This window comes from Clinocottus analis, unplaced genomic scaffold, assembly GCF_023055335.1.
Source record: "Clinocottus analis isolate CAN_PGR_092001 unplaced genomic scaffold, fCliAna1.0.p SCAF_11, whole genome shotgun sequence".
In the NCBI taxonomy this organism is placed as follows: domain Eukaryota; kingdom Metazoa; phylum Chordata; class Actinopteri; order Perciformes; family Cottidae; genus Clinocottus; species Clinocottus analis.
Genome location: NW_027175832.1, coordinates 15,117,430 through 15,143,413, shown reverse-complemented (window position 1 = coordinate 15,143,413; position 25,984 = coordinate 15,117,430). Strand labels below are relative to the sequence as shown.

At 40.5% G+C, this 25,984-nt stretch overlaps 3 protein-coding genes and 1 long non-coding RNA gene across 6 annotated transcripts; 1 reads left to right on the top strand and 3 right to left on the bottom strand.

Annotated features, from left to right (window-relative positions):
• Positions 1-367: 367 nt before the first annotated feature.
• LOC137803677 (protein-lysine 6-oxidase-like) lies at positions 368-4,774 on the bottom strand. Its single transcript, XM_068602388.1, has 8 exons — positions 4,352-4,774; positions 3,843-4,297; positions 3,428-3,536; positions 2,844-2,981; positions 2,515-2,671; positions 1,469-1,564; positions 1,261-1,376; positions 368-1,114 (listed from the first exon to the last, which is right to left on the bottom strand). The coding sequence occupies exons 1-8, from the start codon at positions 4,735-4,737 to the stop codon at positions 1,108-1,110; spliced, it is 1,464 nt and encodes a 487-aa protein (XP_068458489.1). The 5' UTR covers positions 4,738-4,774; the 3' UTR covers positions 368-1,107.
• Positions 4,775-6,725: 1,951 nt separating this feature from the next.
• LOC137803697 (uncharacterized) lies at positions 6,726-21,593 on the top strand. 2 transcript variants are annotated; one of them, XR_011080094.1, is made up of 5 exons: positions 6,736-6,770; positions 7,005-7,192; positions 19,062-19,187; positions 19,357-19,458; positions 20,842-21,593. It is a non-coding gene; the product is annotated as an uncharacterized lncRNA (long non-coding RNA). The 2 variants fall into 2 exon arrangements; XR_011080093.1 differs by lacking the exon at positions 7,005-7,192 and having other exon boundaries at positions 6,726-6,770; positions 20,842-21,577.
• On the bottom strand, positions 10,585-13,241 carry LOC137782281 (nicotinamide riboside kinase 2-like). 2 transcript variants are annotated; one of them, XM_068571498.1, is made up of 8 exons: positions 13,069-13,241; positions 12,883-12,973; positions 12,020-12,068; positions 11,628-11,802; positions 11,459-11,530; positions 11,263-11,369; positions 10,991-11,076; positions 10,585-10,901 (listed from the first exon to the last, which is right to left on the bottom strand). In XM_068571498.1, the coding sequence occupies exons 1-7, from the start codon at positions 13,092-13,094 to the stop codon at positions 10,991-10,993; spliced, it is 606 nt and encodes a 201-aa protein (XP_068427599.1). In that variant the 5' UTR covers positions 13,095-13,241; the 3' UTR covers positions 10,585-10,901. The 2 variants fall into 2 exon arrangements, with proteins under 2 accessions (XP_068427599.1, XP_068427600.1); XM_068571499.1 differs by lacking the exons at positions 12,020-12,068; positions 13,069-13,241.
• Positions 15,578-25,451, bottom strand: LOC137803686 (caytaxin-like). Its single transcript, XM_068602400.1, has 14 exons — positions 25,298-25,451; positions 24,758-24,977; positions 22,601-22,707; positions 21,136-21,194; positions 20,829-21,056; positions 20,551-20,709; positions 19,626-19,728; positions 19,382-19,513; positions 19,138-19,224; positions 18,791-18,889; positions 18,354-18,389; positions 18,210-18,257; positions 17,807-17,853; positions 15,578-16,299 (listed from the first exon to the last, which is right to left on the bottom strand). Exons 3-13 carry the CDS (start codon positions 22,675-22,677, stop codon positions 17,814-17,816), a joined length of 1,068 nt encoding a protein of 355 aa, XP_068458501.1. The 5' UTR covers positions 22,678-22,707; positions 24,758-24,977; positions 25,298-25,451; the 3' UTR covers positions 15,578-16,299; positions 17,807-17,813.
• Between the last annotated feature and the right edge of the window lie 533 nt (positions 25,452-25,984).

Genomic DNA, 25,984 nt, shown 5'->3' with positions numbered 1-25,984 from the left:
GTTTCGCCCATTCTTTTCATTCACTCAGTTATACACAAATCACACATTCTTCAACATACCATTTAACATAAAATGAGATATTTTCCATTTGCTGATTTGACCACAAAGTGTTTAAAGAATCGGTAATATTCTGCCTTTTTCGTATTGTCAACACATGAGATGATCGAAAGCAGCAGTGAATTGATCCTACAGTACAAATACATGCACCATCCAGCAAACGTGAATTCTCACTTTCACATCCAAATACGCGGCCAGAAATAATCCCTAAAAAATGTTCTATTTGCACCCATTTGAGTAAAATGTACAAAGAGCGACAGTGCACAGCTGGTTTATAAATTTGATCAAATGAAAATGTATTTTACCTGTTTTACGCAGATTTCTCTCTTGAACCAATGGACTTGAAAACCTATGCTGTAGAAGTCGGGAAGCATTGAGAGAGACGTTTTCCTTTGCCTCTAGCTATATCCGGTCTCCGAGAAGTCTTGTAAAATACCTTGTGATACTAAAACCCGGTGAATCAACCACTTCCTACCCGCTTTCTGTCTATGCTTGACCCAGACTACCTCACTCCTCGGACCGTCAGCTAGCTGAGCCCCCGAGGTGACTTTGATACTTTCATGAGATGTACTGACAACAAGGAAAATAAAGAATATCATATCCTTTAAATTAAAAAACATAAAAACACAGTACACATAATAACAACAAAAACAACAACACAAAGCAGTATAACAAGACAAAGACAACATGAGGCAACAACACATTTCAAGCAATAACCAGCATTCAAGAAAAATGTATATGAACACAGTACTTGTATTTGTTAAGGAAAAAAGAAGATATCTTTTTGTTATGACTTTAGGCACATTTGTAGAAATACATAATCAAGTAAATGTGAGGATCTCACTAGTTTAATGTACAAAATATGTGTAAACGTTGGAATGTATTTCCAGTATATGCAACACTAGACTATGTCAGGAATGTAGCACACAGTTACAATTAAACACTTTACCCATCGCACTTTGTGTTAGTCAGAAGGTTGATGTTGCTGCGCAGCACAGGGAGAGATGGTTGCTACAAAATTCCTGCAGGGAATATTTGAAAGGGAAGATTTTAACTCCTGAAAAAGGGAAGAAAGATAATTATTAAAAGGCATCCAAAGGCATCAATCCATCACAAGACTTGATACAGAATCACTCAATAGTCATTAGAAAGTTTTGCCCTTTTTTCGGATGTCATCGTTGAACAGAAACACTCTTACGATACCTTGATACTCGACAGTTGCGCGTCTGAACATAAGTCCCGGTGTATATGATATCACATCTCACTATGTTGTTGGTGAAGTCTGACTCCATGACGTGGAAATTGGGATTGACAGTAACCTGAAATATATAAAAGCAGTTTTAAAGGGCTCTCCAGGCATGTTAGTTAAAAAAAAAAAAAAATGTCCATGTTGAGAAATGTAACGTGCTACCTTCAAGATGTAGTTTCCTGGAGGTACGTCAGTGATGTCGATCCATTGACAGTCGATGTTTGCAGCGTAAACGTCATGGCATCCCGGACTCAGTCCCTGAAAAAAACAACCCTCAGTATTGTTTATTAATGCTTTGACTCTGGCTCTTCAGACGACTTGGACTGCTTTTTTCCTACAAGCGCTGCAAATGAAGCACATTTGAGTTTTAGTTAAACAAACAGTTCTTTGGAAGCGAAGCTGTTACAAGAAACCAGCGCTAAGCAGTAAAAAAGACAGAATCACAGAGCCCAGACAAAAGATATGCAGTAAGAAATATTCCCGTTTCTCAAGAAGTAGATTTTTTACTATTTGGCATACTGGAGTAAGTGTATCTGAGGGGATTTGTAAAAAAAACAAAACTTTTCAACTCCCAGCCATGCTACTTACATTCTGTTTGACGAAATAAAATAGAATACAAAATGTACATTTTTTAACTGAACACTGAAAAGAAGAGATGTTGGTCTAGGTCTCTAAAAGTGAAGCTGTAGAGTTTTGAACTTCCAAGAAGGTCCAAGACTTCTGCAGCAAATATTAAGATTTGAACTATTTGAGGAAACATCTGTCTCTTATGAACATATCTTCGTTGATAATGTGTTGTCTATCTGCACTTTAAAGTGAACATGCACTACATTAAAAAGGTCTCCTGCTAAAGTTGCTCCTGTATATTACATCTCTTTGTTCACCAGATCAGACTCAAGATTGACTGACTCCCCTTCTGATCTGAATGGGTTTTATTCTGACCAAGATAGAACCCTCTCATTCAATTCAAATCAATCCAAATCAAATCAGATGTGAAGTGCAGGATTATTAGACATGATTTTTTTCCCTCATGACTTCCAATACTTTACTACTTTTTAACTGTGTAACGTGTCATTTAACTTTGATCATATTTCATGATGCCTTTCATTGTTTCTGATGCCTCATTACTGATTTCATCAGGTCTCTCTTGCAAAACACAATTTGATCTCAGCGAGATCACCCAATTAAATACATTTACTTCACTGTACCTGTGTATGAGACGTACAGGCGTAGCGCCGCCTGAATCCGGGGTCACAGCCTGTGTCCTCCAGGCAAAAACTGGCCTTGTGTCCCTCGGCAACTTTCCGTCCAGTGACGATGTCCAGCAGGTCGTAGTTACTGAAGGCCTCCATGCTGTGGAAGTGTCTGAGAGGGTCGAACAGAGCAGAATACGAGCGTATCATTTGTGAGATGGCCCGATTAGGGTTCAGGGATGCTTTTAAACCCACAATGTTAAGTTCTTAAGTGATTTTTGAGGGGGGGTTCAGCTTTGTAAATCATATTTAAGTCATTTCACTTTTATTCTGAGTGAACTTACTGGTGACAGCTGTGCCAATCCCACTGATATCTTGGCTTGACAGGAAGGAAGTCAGAGGTGCCTTGGTTCTTTACTTTCTGGGGGAACCGCAGGAGGACTCTGAAGTCAATGTCTCTCACTGAAGGTCCATAAGCCGACCTTGAATGGATCAGAGGGGTTAGGCGTATAAGCTGCGTTGGAAAGTTGCTACTGGCTGAGCTCCCAGGGGCGAGTTGTGTTGCGAGCAAAGGGTTTGTTCCATTGTTCTGAATGCTTTTGGGAAAATCAACCCATAACATTTACATCTTGGCAGGACATGATGTTGGAGAATCACTGCTCCATGCTCCATAATACCATCAAACTGTTTTTCGAGCACTCTGAAGAGAACAGTTGTACCACCACATTGAAAAGTCATACAGATGTAATTGAAAGTTATCCTGAAAAAGCCAAAAGTTGAGCAAAAACTAGTAAGATCAACCTTCAATGAGCAGTAAAAACAAAGGAAATACCTGTGTTTAGTGTGTGTGTGTGTGTGTGTGTGTGTGTGTGTGTGTGTGTGTGTGTGTGTGTGTGTGTGTGTGTCTGCTTTAGTGTCTATGTAGTACCTGGCTAGACAGTTCTCCTCAGCGGCACAGCGTAGCGCAAACATCTGCATGCGTTGGATATAAGCACCTGCTTGGATGGCATATGGGTCTGGTATGAGGTCTGGAAGTCCTGGGAGACAATTAAAGGAACAATCCATGTTTTTTGTTTTTTTCATATTGCGTTCTTAATGTTGCCAGTTGATTAGTGCTAAGAACAATGCACACGCAAAAGGCCATGTCCAGCTGATGATGAGAGCATTGCTTGACATGAATCAAAGGATTTTACATTACTAAATGAATTCAGAATTTTTTCCATTCTTGCCATTCATGTATGTTTCGCCTCTCAGTGAGTGAGACATGAGCATATTAGAATATTTAAATCCATGCAAACTAAGAAGGCTAAACTCATTCTATCTGATTAGGATGCTTAACTTACCGTTCTGGAAATATCTTGTTCCATACCCTGTGCCAGGCGGACGGCGCGTGCGGGCCACTGACCTCCCTCTTGTAGGATAGGAGTTGTAGAAAACCGAATTCCTGTGGTTTTTTAACGGGTTTCGAGGGTCGTCATTAACCATGTCCTCTGCATTGCCGTTTGCCTCGTATGGAGCATCCTCACTTAGTGCAGGGGATGGAGCAGGCGCGCCAGATTCCCTTTCCAGAGCATTGGAATGTACTGAGATGGATTGATCTGTCTGTGCGGGTTGCCTGGAGGAAGACACCGCCTCTGGCACCGCGCGTAACTGTTGGTAGTGCGCACTAGGTCCTGGTTCTCCTCCTCTAGTGTGCAGGGCAGAAGCACCCACACCGACACCTCCTCCCCTGCCTGCCAAATCTGTAAACCTCCCCGGTGCAGAGGCGTTGATGGTGATGGCGTGTTCGGAGTTAAAGCGACGAGCGCCGAGATGACCAGCAGCCCCTGGTCCGTGAGGCCGCTCAGGCGGCTGTCTGGCCCCTGACGCACGGCCATTAAAAGGCACATACTGTCTAACATCGCGTACTGACGCAAGAGATCTCGTCCCTGCACTGTGATCAGTCCTGGACTGTCTGGACTCAGCCGGCACGGGTCGTCCAGGCGTCGCTCCTCTGTGCGCTCCGGGCATTTGGCTCCTGGTGCTCTCCCTCCTGCCGGTGACGTACAGCCTGGACTGGCTTCGGGACTGAACCGGAGCATGGTACTCTGACCCAGTGCTCATTAAACTGTAAACCTGTCCGTTGTTCTCCCACTGAATCCGGTGCCGCCAGGGTCCAGCTGCGCGCTGCTGCTGCCCAAAGATGGAGGGAAGTTGTCCATGGAAAAAGAATAAAAATAAAACCGACAATTTTGCCATGGCAGTAGGAGAGAGAAAATATAGATCCCGCCTTTAAATCAATGATACATTCGATTGTGACACGCACAGAATATGTGGAAAGTTGCTGAAAAGCAGCAGTGCGCTCTCAGTTCCAGCTCCGGCACAGAACAAGATATCAGTTGTCAGGAGGACTGACAAGTGGAGGAGAGGAGGACTGGAGACTTTTTTTTCCGGCTCGTTTATCGAATTCAATTCGATTACGCAAAGTCAAACTTCCAAGGAAGAAGATTTAACCCATGCCTCGCCGTGGCTAAGTTCTGGGGACGTTTGCTTAGTAGACTTTACGCACGGGTGTGAAGTGAAATCACCTCAATGTTAGCATTCAATCTGGATACAGTTAAGAACCAATCAGCTCATGAGAAAAAACTAAGATGATCTGGTTTTGATTTCAGCTCGCATCAGTTTATCCGCTGAAAATATTAACAATACTCTGAAGTGAATATGGTTGCATCTAAATGCCATTAGAAAACTTAAATAATCATAATAATGAATAAAGTTAACAATCATTTTGCCATTGAAGTGCCCCAGATGGTTATTTTATTAATATCAATAAACACATCCCAGATTATCTCTTTACATATACTGACATGATGCCGCACGTTGGAGCAAAGGGTTTCCTGCCTCGTGCAGGACTAAAGCTCCGCCACACGGCGGCAGGATGCCTCTGTGTCACTGTCCTGCAAACACTGATGCTCTTCACACGGTTGTTTTTATCTTCCAGTATCATCCTAGAGTCCATGGTCCAGCAAACAAAACGCTGTTATCAATAATTATTGTCAATTTTATTATTCTTTTGACTGAAGTTTAAATTTATATTTTGAAAGAAACAATCTATGCAACAAATTCAAAACTTAACATTCTTTATTATTATTATTATTATTATTATTATTATTATTATTATTATTATTATTATTAATCTCTTTAATTTGAAGAAAGGATTCAGATCGTTTACTTCAGTAAAAGTAGCAATACCAAAAGTGTGTGTGTGTGTATATATGTATGTATATATATATATATATATATATATATATATATATATATATATATATATATATATATATATATATATATATATATATATATATCTATATATACACACACACACTTTTATATATATATATATATATATATATATATATATATATATATATATAGAGAGAGAGAGAGAGAGAGAGAGAGAGAGAGAGAGAGAGAGAGAGAGAGAGAGAGACTGTGTTACAAAACAAAGTCATGCATTTAAAACCTTACAGAAGTAGAAGTAAATGAGTTAAATAAAACCACTTATATAACATACGTAGTACTGTATCCATTATACAGAGCAGCTTTTTATTTGTTCTATTCACAACATGAACCTATAAGCTACTAAAGCTGTACAATGTTTGGAGCATACCATTGAGTACAAGTAACTCCAAAATGTTATCTAAGTTCAGTAACTTAACCGCTGGTTACTGAGGATGTCAGACCAGCTGATCACATTCACTAGGAGCCATCCCAAGCTGTCACTCACACTAAAAGAAGATGAGCAACACTAATATAAAGTCAGTTTTATTGTACGTGTTAACACGTTCATTTAGTCATTTGTCGGCACGTGACAATATATGTATTAAAAGAGGGCCGCATATGTATAACTACTAAAATCACTGCTGTTGCCTCATCATATATGTCGCTCAATGTCTTTTACACAAAGACTATTTTAACCTCGTCTGGTTCCAGGTGTGGAACTTAGGTGTGACGGTCACAGATAGGAGAGAACACGCTCACTGAGTGAAGCAGAGCTCAGTTCCTCTCAGCTCTCACATGCAGAGCCGCGGTGTGTGTTTCCTCAGCCATGTAGGGCATCAGGGTGGTGCGCCTGCATGCTTTTCTATTCTTAGTCAAAGAAACCTTCCCCCTGCTCCCAAGTCCAGCCCCGCCCCGCTGCTGCGGTCCAGATTTATAAGAGCCGCAGATCCTCGGCACTGGTTTGGCACAAGACTTCCTCAGCAGGACATGTAACCCACAAAATGTAGCCAGTAAGTATTGATGTTGAATTCAGTCTTTATTGTGTGTCTGACCTGGAAGTAAACAAATCACAACAAATGTTGCCACAAAAAAAAAACTTAATCTTTACTGTAAACTAGGAGTGCTTGTACATAAAATAAAGTTTCTGGTTGTTTTCATGGTACACCTTCAGCAGCAGCAGATCTTTCCCGAGTGAAAGACTAATTATTTTTACCCTTTGAATATATCTTATCCCATGAATCTAGGTATCGAGGGCTGCTCACAGCTTTGCTTCTTGTGAGATTTAACGACGATGATGGTCTTAAAATGGTTTTACCACAAGAAGGAATACACCTGTTATCTTCCCCTGAGGCCTCACACTGCCAGTCTGAGGAGTTTACAACTATTTGATAAATCCAGAGGGTTTACCACAGATCATGGGGAGACAATACAGGTGAGATGCTGAAAAACATGTGTGGAGAAAATGATGAAACAAATCTGTTGTCCCATGAAGTGAACGCTTAGTTCCACCTGAAAGCGGCAAGTGTGAATTCTTAAATAAAACAGACTTTTTTTTTTTTTTTCCGAGCCTGAGATAAAATAGAAGTGTCTATGAAATGATGGATTGTGTGATATTTGATGACTGCAGATCATCAGGTTTCTAATGACACGTGTTGCTTATCGTTGATCAACCTTTACCAAAATCAGCTCGGTCAGCTGCGCTCACGTTTCAGGTTTGAGCATCATGCGACCGTATCTATCTTCACGTTTTGGTTCGTCTACACGTGACAAATTAATGTTGAATGCACTCAATGTGTGAGCTATTAAAAAAGTATTTTCAGTGGACCCTTAACTCAATCAAAAAGTTAACACTGTCTGATGTTCAGGGATTTAAGCTTTACTTTTTTGTTTTAACACTTGAATTAATGAGCACAACATGCCGTTTATTTCTCTAGTATATTTTTGACTTCATGGCAAACCAATAAGGGTCGAGAGCCAGTTACCTAATCAGCCACTTTGTGACCTTTTAAGGGGAGACACAGGTGGAAAGATAACTTTAAAAATATACATTTAGGTATTTACTTTACCACTGAGTTTATTTGTATCTGTAGATTTCTCTAAAATTCACCAAACGTTACCATAAGATAATGCCCAATTTTAATATTTAAATATACTATTTCAGAAAACTTTTAACACAAACAAATATTGCGTTAATTGTAGTAATCAAACTTTCATGGTGATGTCTATTAGTGAAACTCTTTGACTGTATATCTGGTTGGATGTCTCACCTTAGAGTTGAATCCATGATAAACACAGAGCCCACCTGTTCCTGTATCTATATCTAGCACTTAAAAGTAGTATATAATCATTTAATTCATGGTAATGTAGCTGTAAGCAGATATACGTGTTTATTAATTCATTTCTCTTGGTCTTAACGTCTATCAGACAGCTGCAGCGAGTCTAACATGTCTCTTGAACACCATGAATGTGAGCACATTCCTGCGGTCCTTGACCACTGCATCGGCTTCCTGTGTGTTGAAGACTAGAGTTTAAAACGGTATTACCCGTCTATAAAGCATTAAATGTTCCTGGACCGAATCTCAGTACCGCTCAGGTCATTTGAGACGGGTTTACTCTGTGTTGCCAGAATAAAAAAACATTTTTATTAATCCGTAACAAATAATTCGCTTTTTTATTTAATTGCCCCATAAAAATGCAACTTCTTTCAAATGTCTAACTATTAATTGGCTTGATCTTGCTTTTTGCTTTGGCTTTCATTGTCTTTTAAATTAAATGTTAATGTTTTCTTCAAGTCTTGTGTTTAATATATTTCTATAAAACACATTGAATCTCCTTGTGTCTGAATAGTGCTCTAAACAAACTTACATGCTGCTGTATGAACAGATTACTTTTGACAATATTGTAAAAAAAAAAAAAAAAACACTGTATAAGATACATCCTAACAGAAATGAATACTTTACATTAAAAATCAGTTAAATGTTCTAATACCTGTTTACAGTGACATTATCGGGTATAGTAAACCATTTGTTACACAGCTTGTAAATGCTAAATAGGGGGACTTCAGTTGTTCACATGTGTTTAGTGACAGCCGAAACTATTCCTGTCGTTACTTCAGGGGCATAACCACAACTGTTCACATGCCTCAGGGGCCCTCACTCACTCACATTGGGGGATTTGTGCAGCATGTGACAGCCGCTCATCTCTTGTGTCCCTGCCTCGCCGCCTAAATATGGATGCCACGGCTGAACTTTCGGGCGGTTGCCATGGCGGCCCGTGACGTGGGCGCACGAGGCTCTCACCTTACCAACCCGGTGGTGGCGTGTGGCGCGTCGAGTGGGTGTGTGGGAGTCAGCAATTGGCTGCACACTCATTTAATATTTTCCCCTGACACCCCAACACTTAAATATATGCCTAAATATAAACTGACAGACCAGCTACCCTCTGCGCCGTGCCAACTGCTGGCATCTGAAGACTCCCAGAAACGTATCACAAGACCCTGAACCCTCTCCAGCACACCCTCTGTGGCTCTGCCAGAATAATGTGCAGCGTGCATGATCAGACAGGGACAGTCATAAAAAGCCTGCATGACACTGAAGATGCATAATATGCTCAGACTATAAATCCTTAGTCATCACTGCCGATCAGACGCAAGTCATGTCGTCCGCTGCAGATAGAACAGATAACCCTCAAGGTGACCATATCATTTTTTTTTTTAAAAATATTGACATATCCATCAAAGTGAAAATGTACTGCTCTATGTTCCCATTTCTGTGCAGACAGTGTTGGCCGAGGCTAGAGTGATGTGGGTGACTTTTAAAAAAGACGTTTGATCTTTTAGAGTCGTAGTAAACTATCAGTGACAAAGACAAGCACTTTCACTTTAAGTTGATGACATTCATTGAAACCAATACAGTTGACACCTGTATTCTGTAAAGCTACGGGCTAAAATATAGAAAGGTTATAACATTATAGAGGTTATTTTTTTTTCCCTCCAGTAACTGGAGCTCAGCAGGGAAGCGTAGCAAGTCTTCAACCCCTCTGTGGCTGGTTCTGCCCTTCTGTGAGAAAGGTTTACAGACATATGATGCGGGCATTTTGTGCTTTGGAGGCGGACATTGTGGCCTGATAACCTGTTCCTCATCAGTTGGCTGTTTCATTTTTCCTCTTTGCTTATACTTTAATACACTCAAAGTTTAATTGGAGTGATGAGAGTGTAGCTGATATGACCTGCACCAAGGGACCAGCTGGAATCAAACCAGGGATGTTGTGGTTTTACGGCAGGCGTCTAAGGTCAATTTTAGTTCAACGTTAGACTAATTATTTTCCCCATTTCATATATAAAAGCAACGATGCTGATATGACAATATTCGTTATCAAAGAGATATCCACGGATGCAGCTTTAACAATCCATTTCTGGATACTTGAGTGGATGATTAAATATAAAGCGCCGTTGATAAATATTGGCAAGTAAAGAATTTGCACAGTAAACTTTCTCAATATAAAGCAATCTTCTGTTTGTTTGTTTTTTTTGTGCTGATTTTATATTTATATATCCTTCAGTTAAAAATTAAGATTACGTTCATCAATTGTCTTTCAGAGGAAAACAAACATCCTCTGTGATTGAGCTTCCAGACCAATTTCATTGAGGCTCTAATTCTAATCTGGATTACAAGGAGTCTCATTCAGGAGCCACAGGATGTTATCAGTCATCCTTAACGTACATACATACATGTATATGTTGTAAAACTGCATGTTTGTGATTTCTAACAAGATGTGGGAGCTACATGGATGTGTGTGTGTGAAATGAAAAACAGGAAACACAGATTAGATTTAGTCGTTTCATTTGTTTGCGAGACACAAATCCATCCTCCAGTGGGCATGTCATGTATATACGTTCACAAACAACAAGATCACAGTGGAGATCTGTCCCTGATGTTAAACACTGGGCAGTCCAGAGGTGGCTTATCTTTTAGAAAAAATTACACAGGACTATACAAAAGACAACACTTCTGCCATTAGTTCTTAATAAGTTACAGGATTAACTATTTACAAATTAGGCTAGAAGTGCAGAACCGGTGTTACACCTTGAGGCAAAGCTATATTTACAAGTCTATACACACATCCTTGTTATCCCCGTCTACCTGCGGAGAGAGAGAAAGGGGAGAAGTTACACGCACTGACGCTGTCACACTGTCAGTGAAAATGTGGAGGATAATATCTTTTTATTTACCTATAAATTGTTCAGCACAGAGTTCTGAATACTTTCATGTACTTTGTTGTAGATATCTTCCTTTGATGTCATCCCATCAAGGTACTCTGTCCAGAAAAAGACAAATCAGAGGTGAATGACAGTTTATGCCAACAGTGCGCAGGTAGAGCTTTATTTTGAAAGGAGGGAGGGGATATTTTGCTTTTATTTTGGCGTGTCTATAGTGAAAAAGAGCATGCACATCAGTGGTCATGGAGATTTAGTTCCAGATGGGAGGATCTGGCTTGACGTACTTATTCTGGCACAGTTGTTCTCCATCTCTTTCCTGTGTCTCAAGTACATGGGCCAGACGTGGCCATCGAACAGGCCGGGGGGGTCGGGGAGTGTGTATGTCCTTGTACTGCAGAAACATATCCACTCAAGTCACTTTACAAGCCAGTAATCTGTCCAACACGTTGTCAAATCTGTGTTTGGTCGAGAGCTCGTTACCTTCTCCTCCTTTTGCACTCCTCATAAGGAATGGAAATGTAGAAACATTTGTCATAGATGTCAATTAGAGGCCTGCAGAGGGGAAACAATGCTCCGATAAGTAAAAAAGCTTCAGAGGTCAACATGCCTGTAGGTTTCACGTGATAGCTCGTGTCAGAAAACGACTCACTTGTAGTTGTAGATGAGGAACCCCTCCACGATGAGAATATGGAGCCCCTCCTGCGAGTCGGATACCTCAACTTCAGGTGACAGGCTGACGCCGTGCGAGCGGGCAAACTTGACCGGGTTCTCCTGCCAGCCTTTCACAGTGTTAACCATGGCCTCCATGTCTATGGCGCTGATCACTGATACAGAGGTGGAGAGAGAAGAGCAGGCTTCACCACACATGCAACCGACACTTCTCACTGATGTGCTTCAACACACTGTAGTCACAGTGAATGTTTGTAGCATTCACAGAATAGATGATAGAATACAGTTTAGGACTGATTTGTTACAAAAGAAATGTGCAGGAAAGAAAAAGTACATTACTGCATGGTTTTCCTACGCAAAATCCATTCTTACCATCCCACTGTCTAAAGCCGTCCTTCCCGACTTCTATTTGATCGGGTTTCTGAAATAACAGTCACCAATAAAACATTGCTGCAACCTAGTAACCAGTTGGAGCTGATCACACCTGGACAGGACAGGCCAAGGACTCGTCTCCACCAAAAGTAGCGCACGTTAACAATTTCGGGTGCGGTTCAAAAATGTGTTTTGAATGTTTCGCTTGCAAAATATCGGTTTCAAATGCCCCCAAAATTAGCTTTCGCTAAATAATTTATTTTATAGTACTTTAAAAATATGCAGGAGGGTCGTAACGGTCATTGTCGCCTCACTTTGACGAAAGTGTTTTTTAAAGATGGAAGCCAGCTTGTTTAGCAAACACTCTTTGGTGTAGTCCTCGATGTATTGCTAAAGCAGTGTGATGAGCCTTTATACGTGGTAAATTACTCAACGTTCAAAAACAAACAGTGATTGGTGGTCAATTAACTTTTACAGGCGCTGAATGCAGCACGAAGAGATGGATAAGATAAATGTTCAAGCTTTTTTTTTGAGCCAAATGAGGTTAGCAATTATGCAATAAATTGGTTGCCGGATTTGCAACATAATTAGACGAAATCTGACTTTAAGTGGGGACGTTCAGTCCTTTTATTGAGTGTCCAGGAGACAATCAGCCAGATGAGTTACTAGGCTGCTGTGATGACAGAACATCTGGCGGTTCATTTCTGAACTCAAGAGTAAATTTAACGTAGCAAATGAAATATATTAAAAACAACAGTTACTATAACTCAACATTAATACAATGAAATAGTTACTGTAGCTTCAAACTAGCCAAAATGTTAACGGAAAAATCTTAAAATAATAATAACTTTAATCCAGCTTACCTTGAAAAAGTCATCCTGGTGCACCACACAGCAGTTGGGTAACGTCTTTAGTAGACTATTCGTCAAAGTGGTCTTCCCACCGTTGGTCACTCTGAAATCAAGATGAATTTCATTCCACACAGATGTGAGTTACATCCGAAGTTTCACCACGAGCAGAAGGAAGTGGATAAATTAAACAAAACTTACCCTCCAATGCCAATGATGAACTTCATTTTGACTTTGTTTGCGTCTTGGTCACCGCGGGAATTCAGTAAATAAAAGAAGGGAACCCACCCAAAGCAAACCGTCTACAAAAGGCTTCTTCTGAAAACCTTTTCCTTCTTTTCTGCCACAGACGTTCCCCCCTTTTACTACTTCATTGATAGGCAATCTCCTTGCCGGACATATATAGGGCTTAACTGCAGCGTCACCGCCTCTCAAACCAATCAGCCCCCCTTTTCCATGCAGCCTATAAGTCACTGCTTTACAGCCGGCAGCACCAACGGGAGGAGGGGCACCTAGGAGCCTCACAGTTGCATGAAAGGATATCCTAAATGTTCCACCTGCTGTCAGGGGTCAGTGAATATATATATATATATATATATATATATATATATATATATATATATATATATATATATAAATAAAAAGACATTGTGATGCGGCAAAGCTGTTAAATTCACAATTAAATCTCTCTTTGGAAGAGCCTCGGTCTCTTGTCACAGACATAAAGATACCACAGACTTATGATGCTGATACTTTAGAGTTTGTATTTTGAGATTAATTTCATGGGGGAAAAAAAAACTGAAAAGACATGTGATTTAAGTGCAGATGTGATTATCATAAGGGAGTTTTTTTTGTTTTAATAAAAAAAAAAAAAGGCAACCTATGGAGAGGAGCATATTGTACAATCAATAAAATTCACACCAGAGTATAAACGTCCCGTCGTCTTACTGAGACATCTGTATCACAGGTCGAAGAGAAACCTCACTATTTGTCTTTTTAGAGGGAACGTTTTCCATGCTTCGACAGCTCTGTCTGGGTAAAAGCCAGAAGCACTAGAGTTAGTCGCCTGTTGGCTGTCTCCTTGCTGCGTCACACATATCTCTGATGCAGCTGGCTGTAATACATGTCCGTCAGCCATGTGATCACAGTGTCTCGAGTCATGGCTGTGCACTAGGTCTGATAACAGATCTACGTCTTTGAAACTAAAGTTTATACGCCCTGTTTGTTACACACCTCCGAATGTGTTCAGTCTACCTTTGTATTCATTGTATTTAGACAGCGTTTTTGAACAAACTCTTATCTCTGACATTGTTAGTATTAAAGAGGTGAACTTTGAGTTCAAGTTATCAGAGCACATGTTTTCATGTTCAGGGTTTCATGTTTTACTACGATGTTGATCTCTATGTAAAAGAGATGCTGTTGTCACCATGTCATAGTTCCTTTACCTCTTGTACCAAAGTGATTAGCAACTTTGTGACGGTTTTCCGGTAGTCTGATGCTAGATAACAGAAAATGTAGCATTCTGGCTAAGAATTTAGGATCACAAAACTGTCCCAACTAGGCTCATGTATTGTGTAGGGCACTAAACCAGCATGCATGTGTTACACATGCTTCTTCTCTCTTGAGGACTTAACACAATGAAGGAATGACAAAAAAACATTAAAACGCTAAATACTTTCATGCAATTGTGTGTCTCAGGGCTTTGATTGCAAAAGAAAAGCAAAGGAGTCGTCGATGTGATTTGCGTTGCCTTTGAAAGGACTATTGAAATGTAATTTGCTTTCTCGGTTCGGACCAGAGTCTCATTTTTGTTGTTTCATAAATAAAAGCACAACTCAACCCCAGCAAGAGGGAAGAGCTCCGATGCAAATTTTGCAATTGTCAACAGCAACTTCCAGGTCTGTCACATGACACCATAGGGGCCTAAAAAAATGACTATATGTAAGGGCTATAGGTTTTCGGTAAATAAACTACCTAAAACAAATATTGGAATCCTACAAGCTATAAAAGGCTCCAAGGCCAAATGCAGAGTTATTTTGCTTCCTCTGTTTGTTCTTGTTCTGGAAAAAAATTAACTCATGATAAAAACAACAGTTTGTCAAAATATATTGACGTGCAAAGTCATCACAAGACAGAAACACATCGAGTAAAGACCTGTTAAGAACACGTCAAACTATTCCTTTAAATGCAACACTTCCGTCATACTTCATTTTATCCATTTTCCTGCTGAAGTGTCACTTTCATATTATTATAGGCCAAGAGACATAAAAAGCCATTTCAATTCAATGAATAAAGTATATTTTTCAGATCTGAACCATTCTTTAAATTGTTTGGTAATGGTTTAAATGACTAAATTTGGTTAATAGACGAGAAAACTTAAATGGTAAAAATGAACAATCAAGAGAAAGTACCGTCTATTATGGGTTGTGTATCGTGTTCATGTCTTGTGATTACAGCCTCCACGTGTGTCCAACATGTAAAAATAAAGAAGGGTAACCTCAAGAGAATTATGTAACCCTCCAAAGAACAACACAGGACTGCAAGGTGACACAAAGAACAGAAACACATCAATCCCTTTTATAAGTCTCCAGTAAAAACCTGTCAAAAACATTCTGGATCAAACTGAAATGCATTAAGAGGCAATTAAAAAAAAGATAAAAATATAAGCTGCAATGCATCCGACTCATGACAATAGCTTGTTTTTGTTCATTCATTCCTTTATTTCTTTTTTTACAAACATTAAATGGCACATTTTAATAAATAACACTTTTAGCAATTAATTAGACTCTTTCTGTAAATATATTTAATTTGTAACAATGTATGATTTCCATCTTGTAAAAGTACATTTTGAAACATGAGAAAAGACTAAACAGATGAGACAGAATTGGTATAAACAAGCATGCCACCTGCATATCAAACTCTGGAGAACTTGAAGACTGTAACACACGTTTGCATCAGTATCATCTACTGTCTAAGAAGAACAATATCATTGCACATTAGTTTAGTAAACGGCCATAAAATCAAACAATACCATGCCACTCATATCAAAAAACGGATATCTGTGCAAACACCTTTCTCAAAATATATCTATACAAGTATGTACACTTTGGAACGGACGACAATCCCTGCTTTGTCTGCGGGGGCTTGAGAGTTCATCAAGTCTTTTTATATATTTATATAGCTGCTCATGCTGGAGATGGAACTCAACTTGACATGCAGATATTTTTTAATGTCGCTATATCTTGTTATGCGTTGGTGTCTATTAACTTTTAGTTAGAAGCAAGCATGTCACTGAAAATATATTAATTGAGAAATGATTGTCTTGCAGCTAATGGACTGGAGATTTAATCCTGTGCAACAAGCGTGTGATGGTGGCCGCGGCTGGCTTCCACTGTAATGAATGACGTCCCCCATTTGTTCTGTTGTTCTGTTCTGTAAAGCAAAGACAGACAGTTTCAGACTTTCCTTCTCTGCCCTCTTCACCCCGACATCTGAATGATATCAATTGTCATTTGTGAATCTCAAGAAGAAAATGTTGTCCGATAGAATCCTTAAATATGGCAGTGTGCCAATAAGCATGCACTCAATCTAAGCTAAGTCCAACTTGACACGTTGCCTATTTACTTTTCCCCCCGATTCCTCCCTTGGCATTTGGTTAGTGATGGTGCCGGTGTCCATTCCTGGGATGTCATCCATTCCTACAGCTAATAGCTCCTTTGATATATGGAGGCTGATAGAAAGGGGTAGGCACACACCGGGGGAAGTTTATAACCCACCCAAACCTGCTCCAGCAGGTATTTCCCCCAATTTAAGGACAGGCTCTGGGACTCGGATCAATTTGCCAGACCTCAGTTGAGCAGCTCATTAAAAATAGAATTGATCGGTTGTGTGCAGAGAGGCTTAAAGAGATAAGCAGCTGTGCTTTACGTAACACGGGGACGAAGGGAATACGATGTTTGAGGATCAGCTAAAACTTCTTGGCTGCAAACGCAGTCTGAAGCTGAAGACCTGAAACATGACGAGGCAAAATAAACGATCTGGCTTTAATGAGCAATAGAAATCACAAAGCAGTATGTTTGGTGCTTCAGCCTTTGGTCCAGTGCTCTCAGAGAAGGACGAAGAGCGAAGAGTCAACACATGTCTGTTCCCGCTATTTATGATCAAGTGCAACTTGCAACTTTAAATTCATAACAGAAAAGTGATCAGAATTAAATTAACAGGCGCGTGCATGCTTCAGCTTCCTCCTGGTGCTGACAATCCATGAACTAAATGAACTTTAAATTAGGCTGGTATTCTAAAACAATCAATAGGATTGATTTATGATTATTTTCTTATCAATTGTCGAAGCAATAAAACATCAGAAAACTGTGAAAAATGTTCAAAATACCAAAAATATTAACAATCAACAGTCCAACCAAAGCACAATTAAGTATTTCATTCACTTTAATACAAGACAAAGAAAAACAGCAATTTCTCACTTTTGAGAAGCTAAATGTTCACCTGTGACCTGCTTCATTTAATTCTGATACACTATTTGTTTTAGATCTATTTGTATAAAGAAAAAAAAAGAGCATCACATCTTTTAAGAGACGTTTCGAGTAACAGATCTGAGTAACAGATCTGAGTCATGTCTTTCTTTCAGCTGGTGGACTCATTTGACCGGGTGCAATACTACGAATTGGACCTCGGTACCCCTGAACTGAGAGATGAGCCTTTGGACCTTTAGTCAGTGACTCAACGCAATTACCAGCATTTAGCTAATTTACTGTTTTATGTCTTTTAAGCACATGAGCGTGTGCGTGTGTTTGTTTGTGTGTGTCTGCCCGTGAGCGCACGTGCGTTCCCAGACGAGAACATATCGCTGTATGTCAGAGTTTAGTTACAGTGAGCTGACATTACAAACCAGCCTGGAGAAGTTGGTTGTAAAGGGAACCCTTACCTTAATGTCAGATGTCACGGCCAACCTCCGCCATCATTGACTTTGGCCTGAAAATGACAGATTAAAGTTAAGCCATAAGTAAATATAAATATTTAGCATCAAGCCCATAGTAGCTTGTGCTTTATGTTACTAAAACATATGCATGTGGCTGCAGTTGCTCACACTTAAAAAGGGCAGAAACGCTCAGGTTGTTTTTCAATTCATCCCATTAAATCTGATTTTCTTGATATGTATTTCAGTGTCTTCACTGACTAAATTAAATTCAGTTGCATTGTGCATGAGTGAGAAAGAAATGGTTTCCCACTTCGAGCCACCAAATGTCTGATCGTTTTCCCGTGCTGTGGTGCTGAAGTAGAAAAAAAAAAAATGGCACTGGACAGTATGTACTGTAAATTGAGGTCACCTTTCTTTAGGCAGTGTTGAGTTGCTCTGCTGCATCTCTTGGTGAAGTCTGGAAGTAAGATAGGCAAGTATGTATTCAAAATACTACCGAGATGCATCAAAACTCCTTTTTTGACATAAAATCTTATGGAAATCTACTGCTCACCTTTCCCTTTGTGCTTGCATCTTCTCATCGTCATACCTTTAAAAATTAAAAAAGAAGAAGATCTGGACTGATATACACATTACGTCAACATACTTCTCACCAGTCTATTGAAGTACACTATTGCAAATTATTGAAGTATTCACTGCAGTGCAGTGTATTCACTTACAGTTTGATTTTTAACAAGTATAAGAACAAGTTGTTAACTTTGTTTTGACCGCTAAGCAAATCATCTTGCTCATCATCTGTTTCAGCTGTGAATACATGAACATAAACAATGAGAACACTTACTGAATGTGAATGGATGAAATCAGGTTCAAGTTTAGTTTCATCACTGTACTGTGAACATTCTCTAAAAAGGTGTCGTTACTGTCACGCGCAATACACACAACGCAGGATTAGTGTCTCGACAGTGACCCTCGGTGGCTCAGAGTACTTACTGCAACACACACTCGGGGATCTGCACATGCTCCATGGGGATGATCTGGCTGAGCTCCTCCAGGGTGTGAACGTAACGGATCTTATCCATGAACTTCACGCTGCAGAAGGCATCAACAACATGCAATAACTGTCACAAGTGATCTGAACACGTGTATCATTTATCTGTTGTCACGCCAAGGACTTATCGCACATCTCTCGTTCTCATAAGTTCTGTAACGGTCTGAATCATTATGTCACAATGCTGTTATACATCTTCTGTCTGCTTCTTAGATTTGATAAAGAGGAGCCCTTATGCGACTCGACGGTTGGATGGATGGACTACAAACCACACTGAACGTAGTCTCACCTGATGAAAGGTCTTGAGATGGCCAGGACGGTCCGGATGAACCACGTTGGGTGAGCAATGAGGAGACACTTGAGATTCTTCCTCAGTCTGCAGGATACATTTCCAGTGTTCAAGCTTTTCTCCTTCTCATAACATTGATAGCATAACGAGTCCAGATTGTATCATCATTTGTCTTCAGCATCGACGACATTATTTGAACACTCTTGTCTTTATTCTTAGTTCCATCACTGTCGCACAAGCTTACTTTCTGTCGATCATCTGGTAGCATCTCTTCAGCCAGCTGATGCCGGGCATCTTCCTGCGAGGAGTTGCTCCGTTCAGGTAAACAATCATGTAATCTTCTGCCACCAGCAGCTCCAGGCTGCTCACAACGTAACTGAGGACGAAGCAAATAAAGCTCAGATCTGACATGAATTGTACAGCAGCGTGTAAGACGAACCGATCCAGATATGGACTTCACAATGTAAAGAATACAGAACGGATCTTACAGGAAGAGATTCTCCATGATGTACGTGTAGTCCTCACAGCCACTGTCAGGAAGGTAGCAGGCTGCAAACACGATGATGGCATTCAGTCCCTCGCCATAATAACCTGAAGGAGGGAGACACACATTCAGTAGGACGGCAAGAATGGTATAACTACAGCTTTATTACAGAGATCTGGATAACTATGAAAACTGATAATGACCTACCGTTTATGATTTGCATGTCAGATGCTTAAGTATGTTTTTTTTTGCTTTAAAAGAAACTTGACAACATTTTTTAATGTGTGTTCTTTGCATGCTTGTTGTGAACCGGTCTTTCTATTAATTGTTCATTCCATTTATAAACAACAATATAACAAAGGACAGTTCAACAGCACTACAAACTGCATCCTCTAAAACAGTGTACCATTTTATTTTATTGTTAATCACTGTGCCATATCAACACTGAGGTTACTATTAGGGTTTGTTTATGACACACCAACATTTTAATCTCCATCTGAAATTGTATTCCATTTAATATAGGCAACGTACATTAAAAAATTGTCATTACGAGTCAGATGGTAGAAATACATTGTAACCTTTGTGAGGGTAAGAAATATTGTGTAAAGTTTAACAGTGAACCAAACTTATAATCAACCAACTGGGAGTTTGTCCCTGTATAACTCCGATCCACACTCACTCTATTTGATAACCCAGCTGTATCTGGATGGTCTTTGGTTGAGTGCAATGTTTCTGTCTTCAACTAAGTTATTAATATAAAAAATAAACAAAAGTCACCACCTTAGATCAAAAAAGGTAATGTCAGTAATGTTCTTACAAAATCTATTTTGGATGAATCCTAACATTCAGCTGAGCCCACACTTGGCACACACCTGGTGCTAAAACACACACAGAGACACCCACACACACACACACACACGTTTGCTTACCTCCATGTGTGACAACCCTCAGGTACGGTCTGATGACCTGCATGTCAATCCTCTGCTCCTGGTCACCGATGATCACTGTTCTCCACAGTCGACCGGAGGAGTCTCTCTCCTCATCACTTTCACCTGGAAGACGCTTGGCAGTCGCCACAGGAGTGTCATCTAGACACAGGGCAACACAAAACGGTTGTCGTCACATTGTTTAACAGTCCTTCCCCACCTGGAGTGTGCCTTCCACAATATTGATCATCTGAATCGATATCATTTGACCGATCTCTTACCTTCCCACTCCAGCTCGTTGCCATTGTTGATGAACTCCAGAGAGTCGGTTTCATCGGGAGTCTCCATGTCGTCTACGTTGATGTCCAGGTCGTCGGGCGTTTCCAGAAACTCATCAGAGAGCACCGACCCCTCGCTCTGATCCAGGGAGAGGTTCATGTCGGGGGCGACCAGAGTGCGACGCGTACGCTGGGCCATGGTCTCACCCACATTCAGAGTGGTGGGAGGATCTGGACAGGCATGGACGGAAAGTTTAGATACAGCGTATGTTAAAAGTACATATTAATGCAGCGCATTTGTTCCACTTACTGGTTCTGTTGTCAGTGAGGCCACATGGAGAATCCACATCTCCATCCTCTGGTAGTGGCCTGAAGAGAAACACATTAATATGCATTGTAAAGACAATATAGTATCAATAAAACAGTATGGATGGAAAATAAAATGACATATATCAGAATTATTCTTTCTCTCTGGCCTTTTGTTTTTCTGTTAGCAAGTTAAAAGATGTTTTATGCATTTTGATTGACTCAACAGCCCTCAACATGGCAACAGCTGAGCTGGTGGTTAGTAGTGCTAATAATGCAAACTACAAAAGTGATGACAGAGCTAACAGTGTTTACCTGAAGGGGAATCGGAGGGTGGTTGTACGCTTCCACCTCGATGTAACTGCACTATATCTTTACATAAACAATAAACTGCTATATTAATGCCTTTAATCCCACATGTGCCACCTTTACTGATTGTTTTGGTTGTCATTTGCAGTTACAAGCATGAACATTAAATTGCTATGATCAATGTAACATGAAATACTATCAAATATGAGTATATCATTATTAGCATTTTCACTCATTTTGTTGTTGAAGTGGCACTTTTGTTGTCTAACAATAGTGTGTCTTTGGAAAAAATATGTGGTTTGTGAAAGCAACACCAGTAATTACCAACTCCCCCCTGACATTATAATAAGACATCTAAACCCTCAATGCTGGGGGCGCATGAGGGCCAGATTACAGTGGAGCACGCACACATGCGCACACACAGAAGGACATTAACACAGACATGCATGCATAGACAAACACGCCCTAAAATACCGCAAACATGGGCGAGCTGATAGAGCCGTTTGCATAATTGCTGTTATTATGTTGCCAGCAGCTTTGTAGATGCAAGTTAAAGACAGCTCCAGATATTCAGGAGTGGATAAACGCTGGGGAAGAGGAACACAATTAGCTTTGTTAAAGAATCTTGAAATGTTTCTCGTCTGTAGATCTCTTGTTTAAACCATCTGCCTCTACATTCATTGTGCTGCACGTTCATTATTTCTCCTTTATCTATTTACAGTATTTGCATTGTGTAAGCTTTAACCAACAGAGTTACCAGAATAGCATTGTGATATTATTATATCTTAGGAATACCACAAGGACTTGCAGCTGTATATTATAAATATATGTTGTGAATACCCAAAATGTCCTTGAATAATCTGTTTCCTCTGCTCATTTAGCGATATACATACATTTTGCCAGTAAATGAGTTGCTGGCTGACTATGTTTTCTACTGCTGGACACTAACATGTTTGACTTGTCTTTCCTCTCGGTGTTCGCTGCTAATTTGTTCACTGACTTGATACAACATAGATCACGTAACGACTGCATCAAGGAAAGAACACACCTGCTGCCCTCCAGCATTCAACAACACCATCAGAGCTGGGGTTGTTTGTCAAAGCCTCCAAACAAATCAGACAAACTGCTCGCTCACACGCACACGCGCACATGCACACTACCTGGGGAAGTCTTCATCCTGCCACTCATCTTTAACCTCCATGCTGTCCATGCGTAAGGTGGCTTCTGCTGTCCCCATCCTCTGCCAGGGAGGACAGGCTTCAGCTCACTGTGGTTGACAAACAAGTGAAACAATGAAAATCAGGATACCAAGAGTTAAAGTCTGTTAAAACGCACAGAAAATTGTAGCTGTTTGAAAAGGGAACTCCACCCATTTCATGAAACCCTGATGATTTCATCAGGATTATCGGAACTTTAGTAGCTTTAAACTCATAATTGCGGCAAACTTACGACAGACAGCCAGCATGACACACTGAAGGTGTGGAGTTTGAAAGGTCTTTCTTCATCAGGAAGGGAGGGTTAAATAAACACTATCCAGTTGCATTGTGGGAAATGGAGGATTTGTGGTTTCTGGAGTTTGGACCACACTAGAAATGGAAAATTAGCATATCTCCGTTCACTTTTTTTCTTTAATTTAGACCATTTATTTTTACATCTCTCTCTCAAAAGTCAAACAACCTTATGGGTGCGGTCTACTATATCGCTGGAGTGCCCTTTAATTAAGTAAAAGCTGACTTATCCACAATATACAGCATTTAGGAGCTTTAATGATGTGCTCTAGAGAGCAGCTAAAAGATAACAGTGTAATGAAGAATCAAATCAACATTTTTCCAAATTCAACAGTCATCCTTTTCTAACAAACATGATACACATAGCAAATGTATCACACAGCATAATAAGTCAGTTTCTTAAAACACCAGTGCTCGTTTGCCGTGGTTAATGCCTGCGTCATGATATTGTCAAATACAGTATTGTCAAAACTATTTCCCAACGCATTTCCTTTCCTTACATCCCCGGGGAAGGAGACAAAAATAAAACATAACATTACTCATACAGCCCCTGAGGGTGATAAATCACACGTGCCGCCATAGAGCAGATAGTCATCTGAACTTCCATATTTTACATAACCAAAAGTCTCCATCCGACGCTGCACGTCATTTTCTTGTGTGGTTGTTGCAAGCTGTCATACAAGGGTCAGTCATGCACAGAATGAACATCATGTATGACTCTCGTGTCAGAACTGCACATATGGGGGAGGAGTGTCCATCCTACATCACTGTCCCAGCCAGAGGTCACGCTGCAGCAGACGTTACCACAGTCCATTTGTCCATTGGGATGGCACTGATGTGCTACAGTCAGACACATCGAAGGCTATACTGAGAAACACAGAAAAAGCGGTCTAAAAGGCACAGACCCCTCGGGCTGCACGCTGCTGGAGCTGCTGTGTTGGGATTAAATCTAAATGACGGTGAAGTGTTGACACTGCACTATCCTGAAGGGAAGTTGTAGTGTTTGATATATGCTTGATGGGGAAATCCTGAATGCCGCTTTAATAAAGTTCTTTTTGGCACACTTTGATTTGCCTTTGTTTGTTCTCATATTTTAATCTTTTTAAGAAGAAAAAAAGGCTTTGAAAAACAGTGTGATCATTTTCCCTGCTAAATTAAGAATGACAGAGGGGCTCGACTAGTTGAGAATGAAGAGGGAAACTCACACGGACCAGTGTTTGTTGTCTCTTGGCAAGCTTCAGCTGCACATACAGTGAACTGCTGATTGATGGGCACAGAGTGACGTTGCAGAAGCACACATTTGGGATTTCAGTCTAGATGGCCTTCATTTCCCAAACACTATCTTGATCACAAATTATGAACATTATTTCTGACAAAGTTAAAAAAAACAAAAACAAATTTTTTAGGTATAATTGAATTGGATGGACTTGCTGTGGTTTTATCAGATTAATCCTGATTGGTACACAAAAATGATCACTTTTTATTCCAAATGAGCCTCGTCCAAGCAAGTGAGAAGAGCACAGAAAGAAGCTTATATTTATATAAAAAAACTTGGCTTAGAGTGGACATTTTCAGGGCCTTCAAATATGTGCGAAAGGAGAAAAGAGATAGATTGATCTCCGTCACGACTGCCTCTTTTCACTATCTGACTAATGGAAACAGACATCGACTCAGTCGTTGTAGTCCCCAAACAGTAACAGAATGAAACAAAGAACTGAAAGGGTCACTGATTGAGACTCTGTTCACTAAAAAGCACTTAATTCAGCCAAAACCAGAAAAATCCCAGCTCCTGAAATGGCAATCACATACCTGAATCAGGAAGACTTCCTCTTCGCCGTTTTGAAAGCTTCCCTGTTTTGCTTTCAGATGTTCCTCTTGATTTTCTTCCTACTCCTCCTTAAATCGGCCTCAGCGGAGTGAGCGTCGTCATTGTTTACATCTGCAGGTGGGACCCTAAGGTGCCCAGGATCTGGGCCGCTGGCCGTTCACGAATGCTTCTATTGGAGGCTGAGAGATAAATTGTATCCTCCTGCAGAGCGGACGGTTAGGAGAGTCAGGGTTATCACACACCAAACGCCATCCTGCTCTCGTTTCAGTCTCGACGGCAAATCAGATCCCATGCAGCATTTTGGAATACAGATAATCCTCGCCCTGCGCCTTCAGCCCGTGTCATGATGATCACTCTTGATCTCTCTTCCTCCCGTCGACTTCTGCTCATCTCTGCTGAATCCCCCTCTGCGCTCCTCCTCCTCCCTCTACCAACACTAATGCTCTCACCCTAGGCTCTAATCCTGATGTGATGATGTCACCCGTATGTGTTATGATGGTTATATAATCACACCTGCCTACCTTCTCTTTGATTCTCTTGGGCTGCTGGGAATCAGGATCAGCTGTTTTCTTTCGCCTCACGCCTCAGTCCATGATGTAACCTGTTTCTAGCCTCCTGCGAGCTGGAAGAAATGGACCTTTTTTACTTTGACGCTGTTCCCTGGCAACAGCATCTTCCCCCGTCACACACACACACACACTCTCTCTTTCTTTTTCTCACCATCTCTATGAAGCACTCTCGCTCTCGACGAAACCCCACCTCCATATGAACGCCCCTCCTTTTCTCTTGCTCCCTCGCTGTGATGCATACACCCCCTCCCTTTCTCCCCTGCTCTACTCTCAGCTGCACTGAGCTCTGGGCGATGTCATGACACAGAGTAGCTTTGCTTTGGCATTGCACTTATCACCCAGTGGGGGCAGCCAGAGTTTCCTATTCTTCTCTTGCCATTGGCTGCTTGGCTGAAAAATTCATTCCGGGTGTGTTTACAGTTTTTTATTAATAACGCTACTTTGCACAGTACTGAAATAAAGCAACATGCCCAGACTTGTGACTAAAAACATTTGTTTCCCCACAGACCTGGATGTGGCAAACAAATGCATTGAGAAATGTTGAGATGCTGAAAATAGAATAGATAGCTTTAGGTGTTTGATAACATTAACATCAGTTCATATTATTTCAATTAAAAGGAGTGCATTACTTTCAATGAC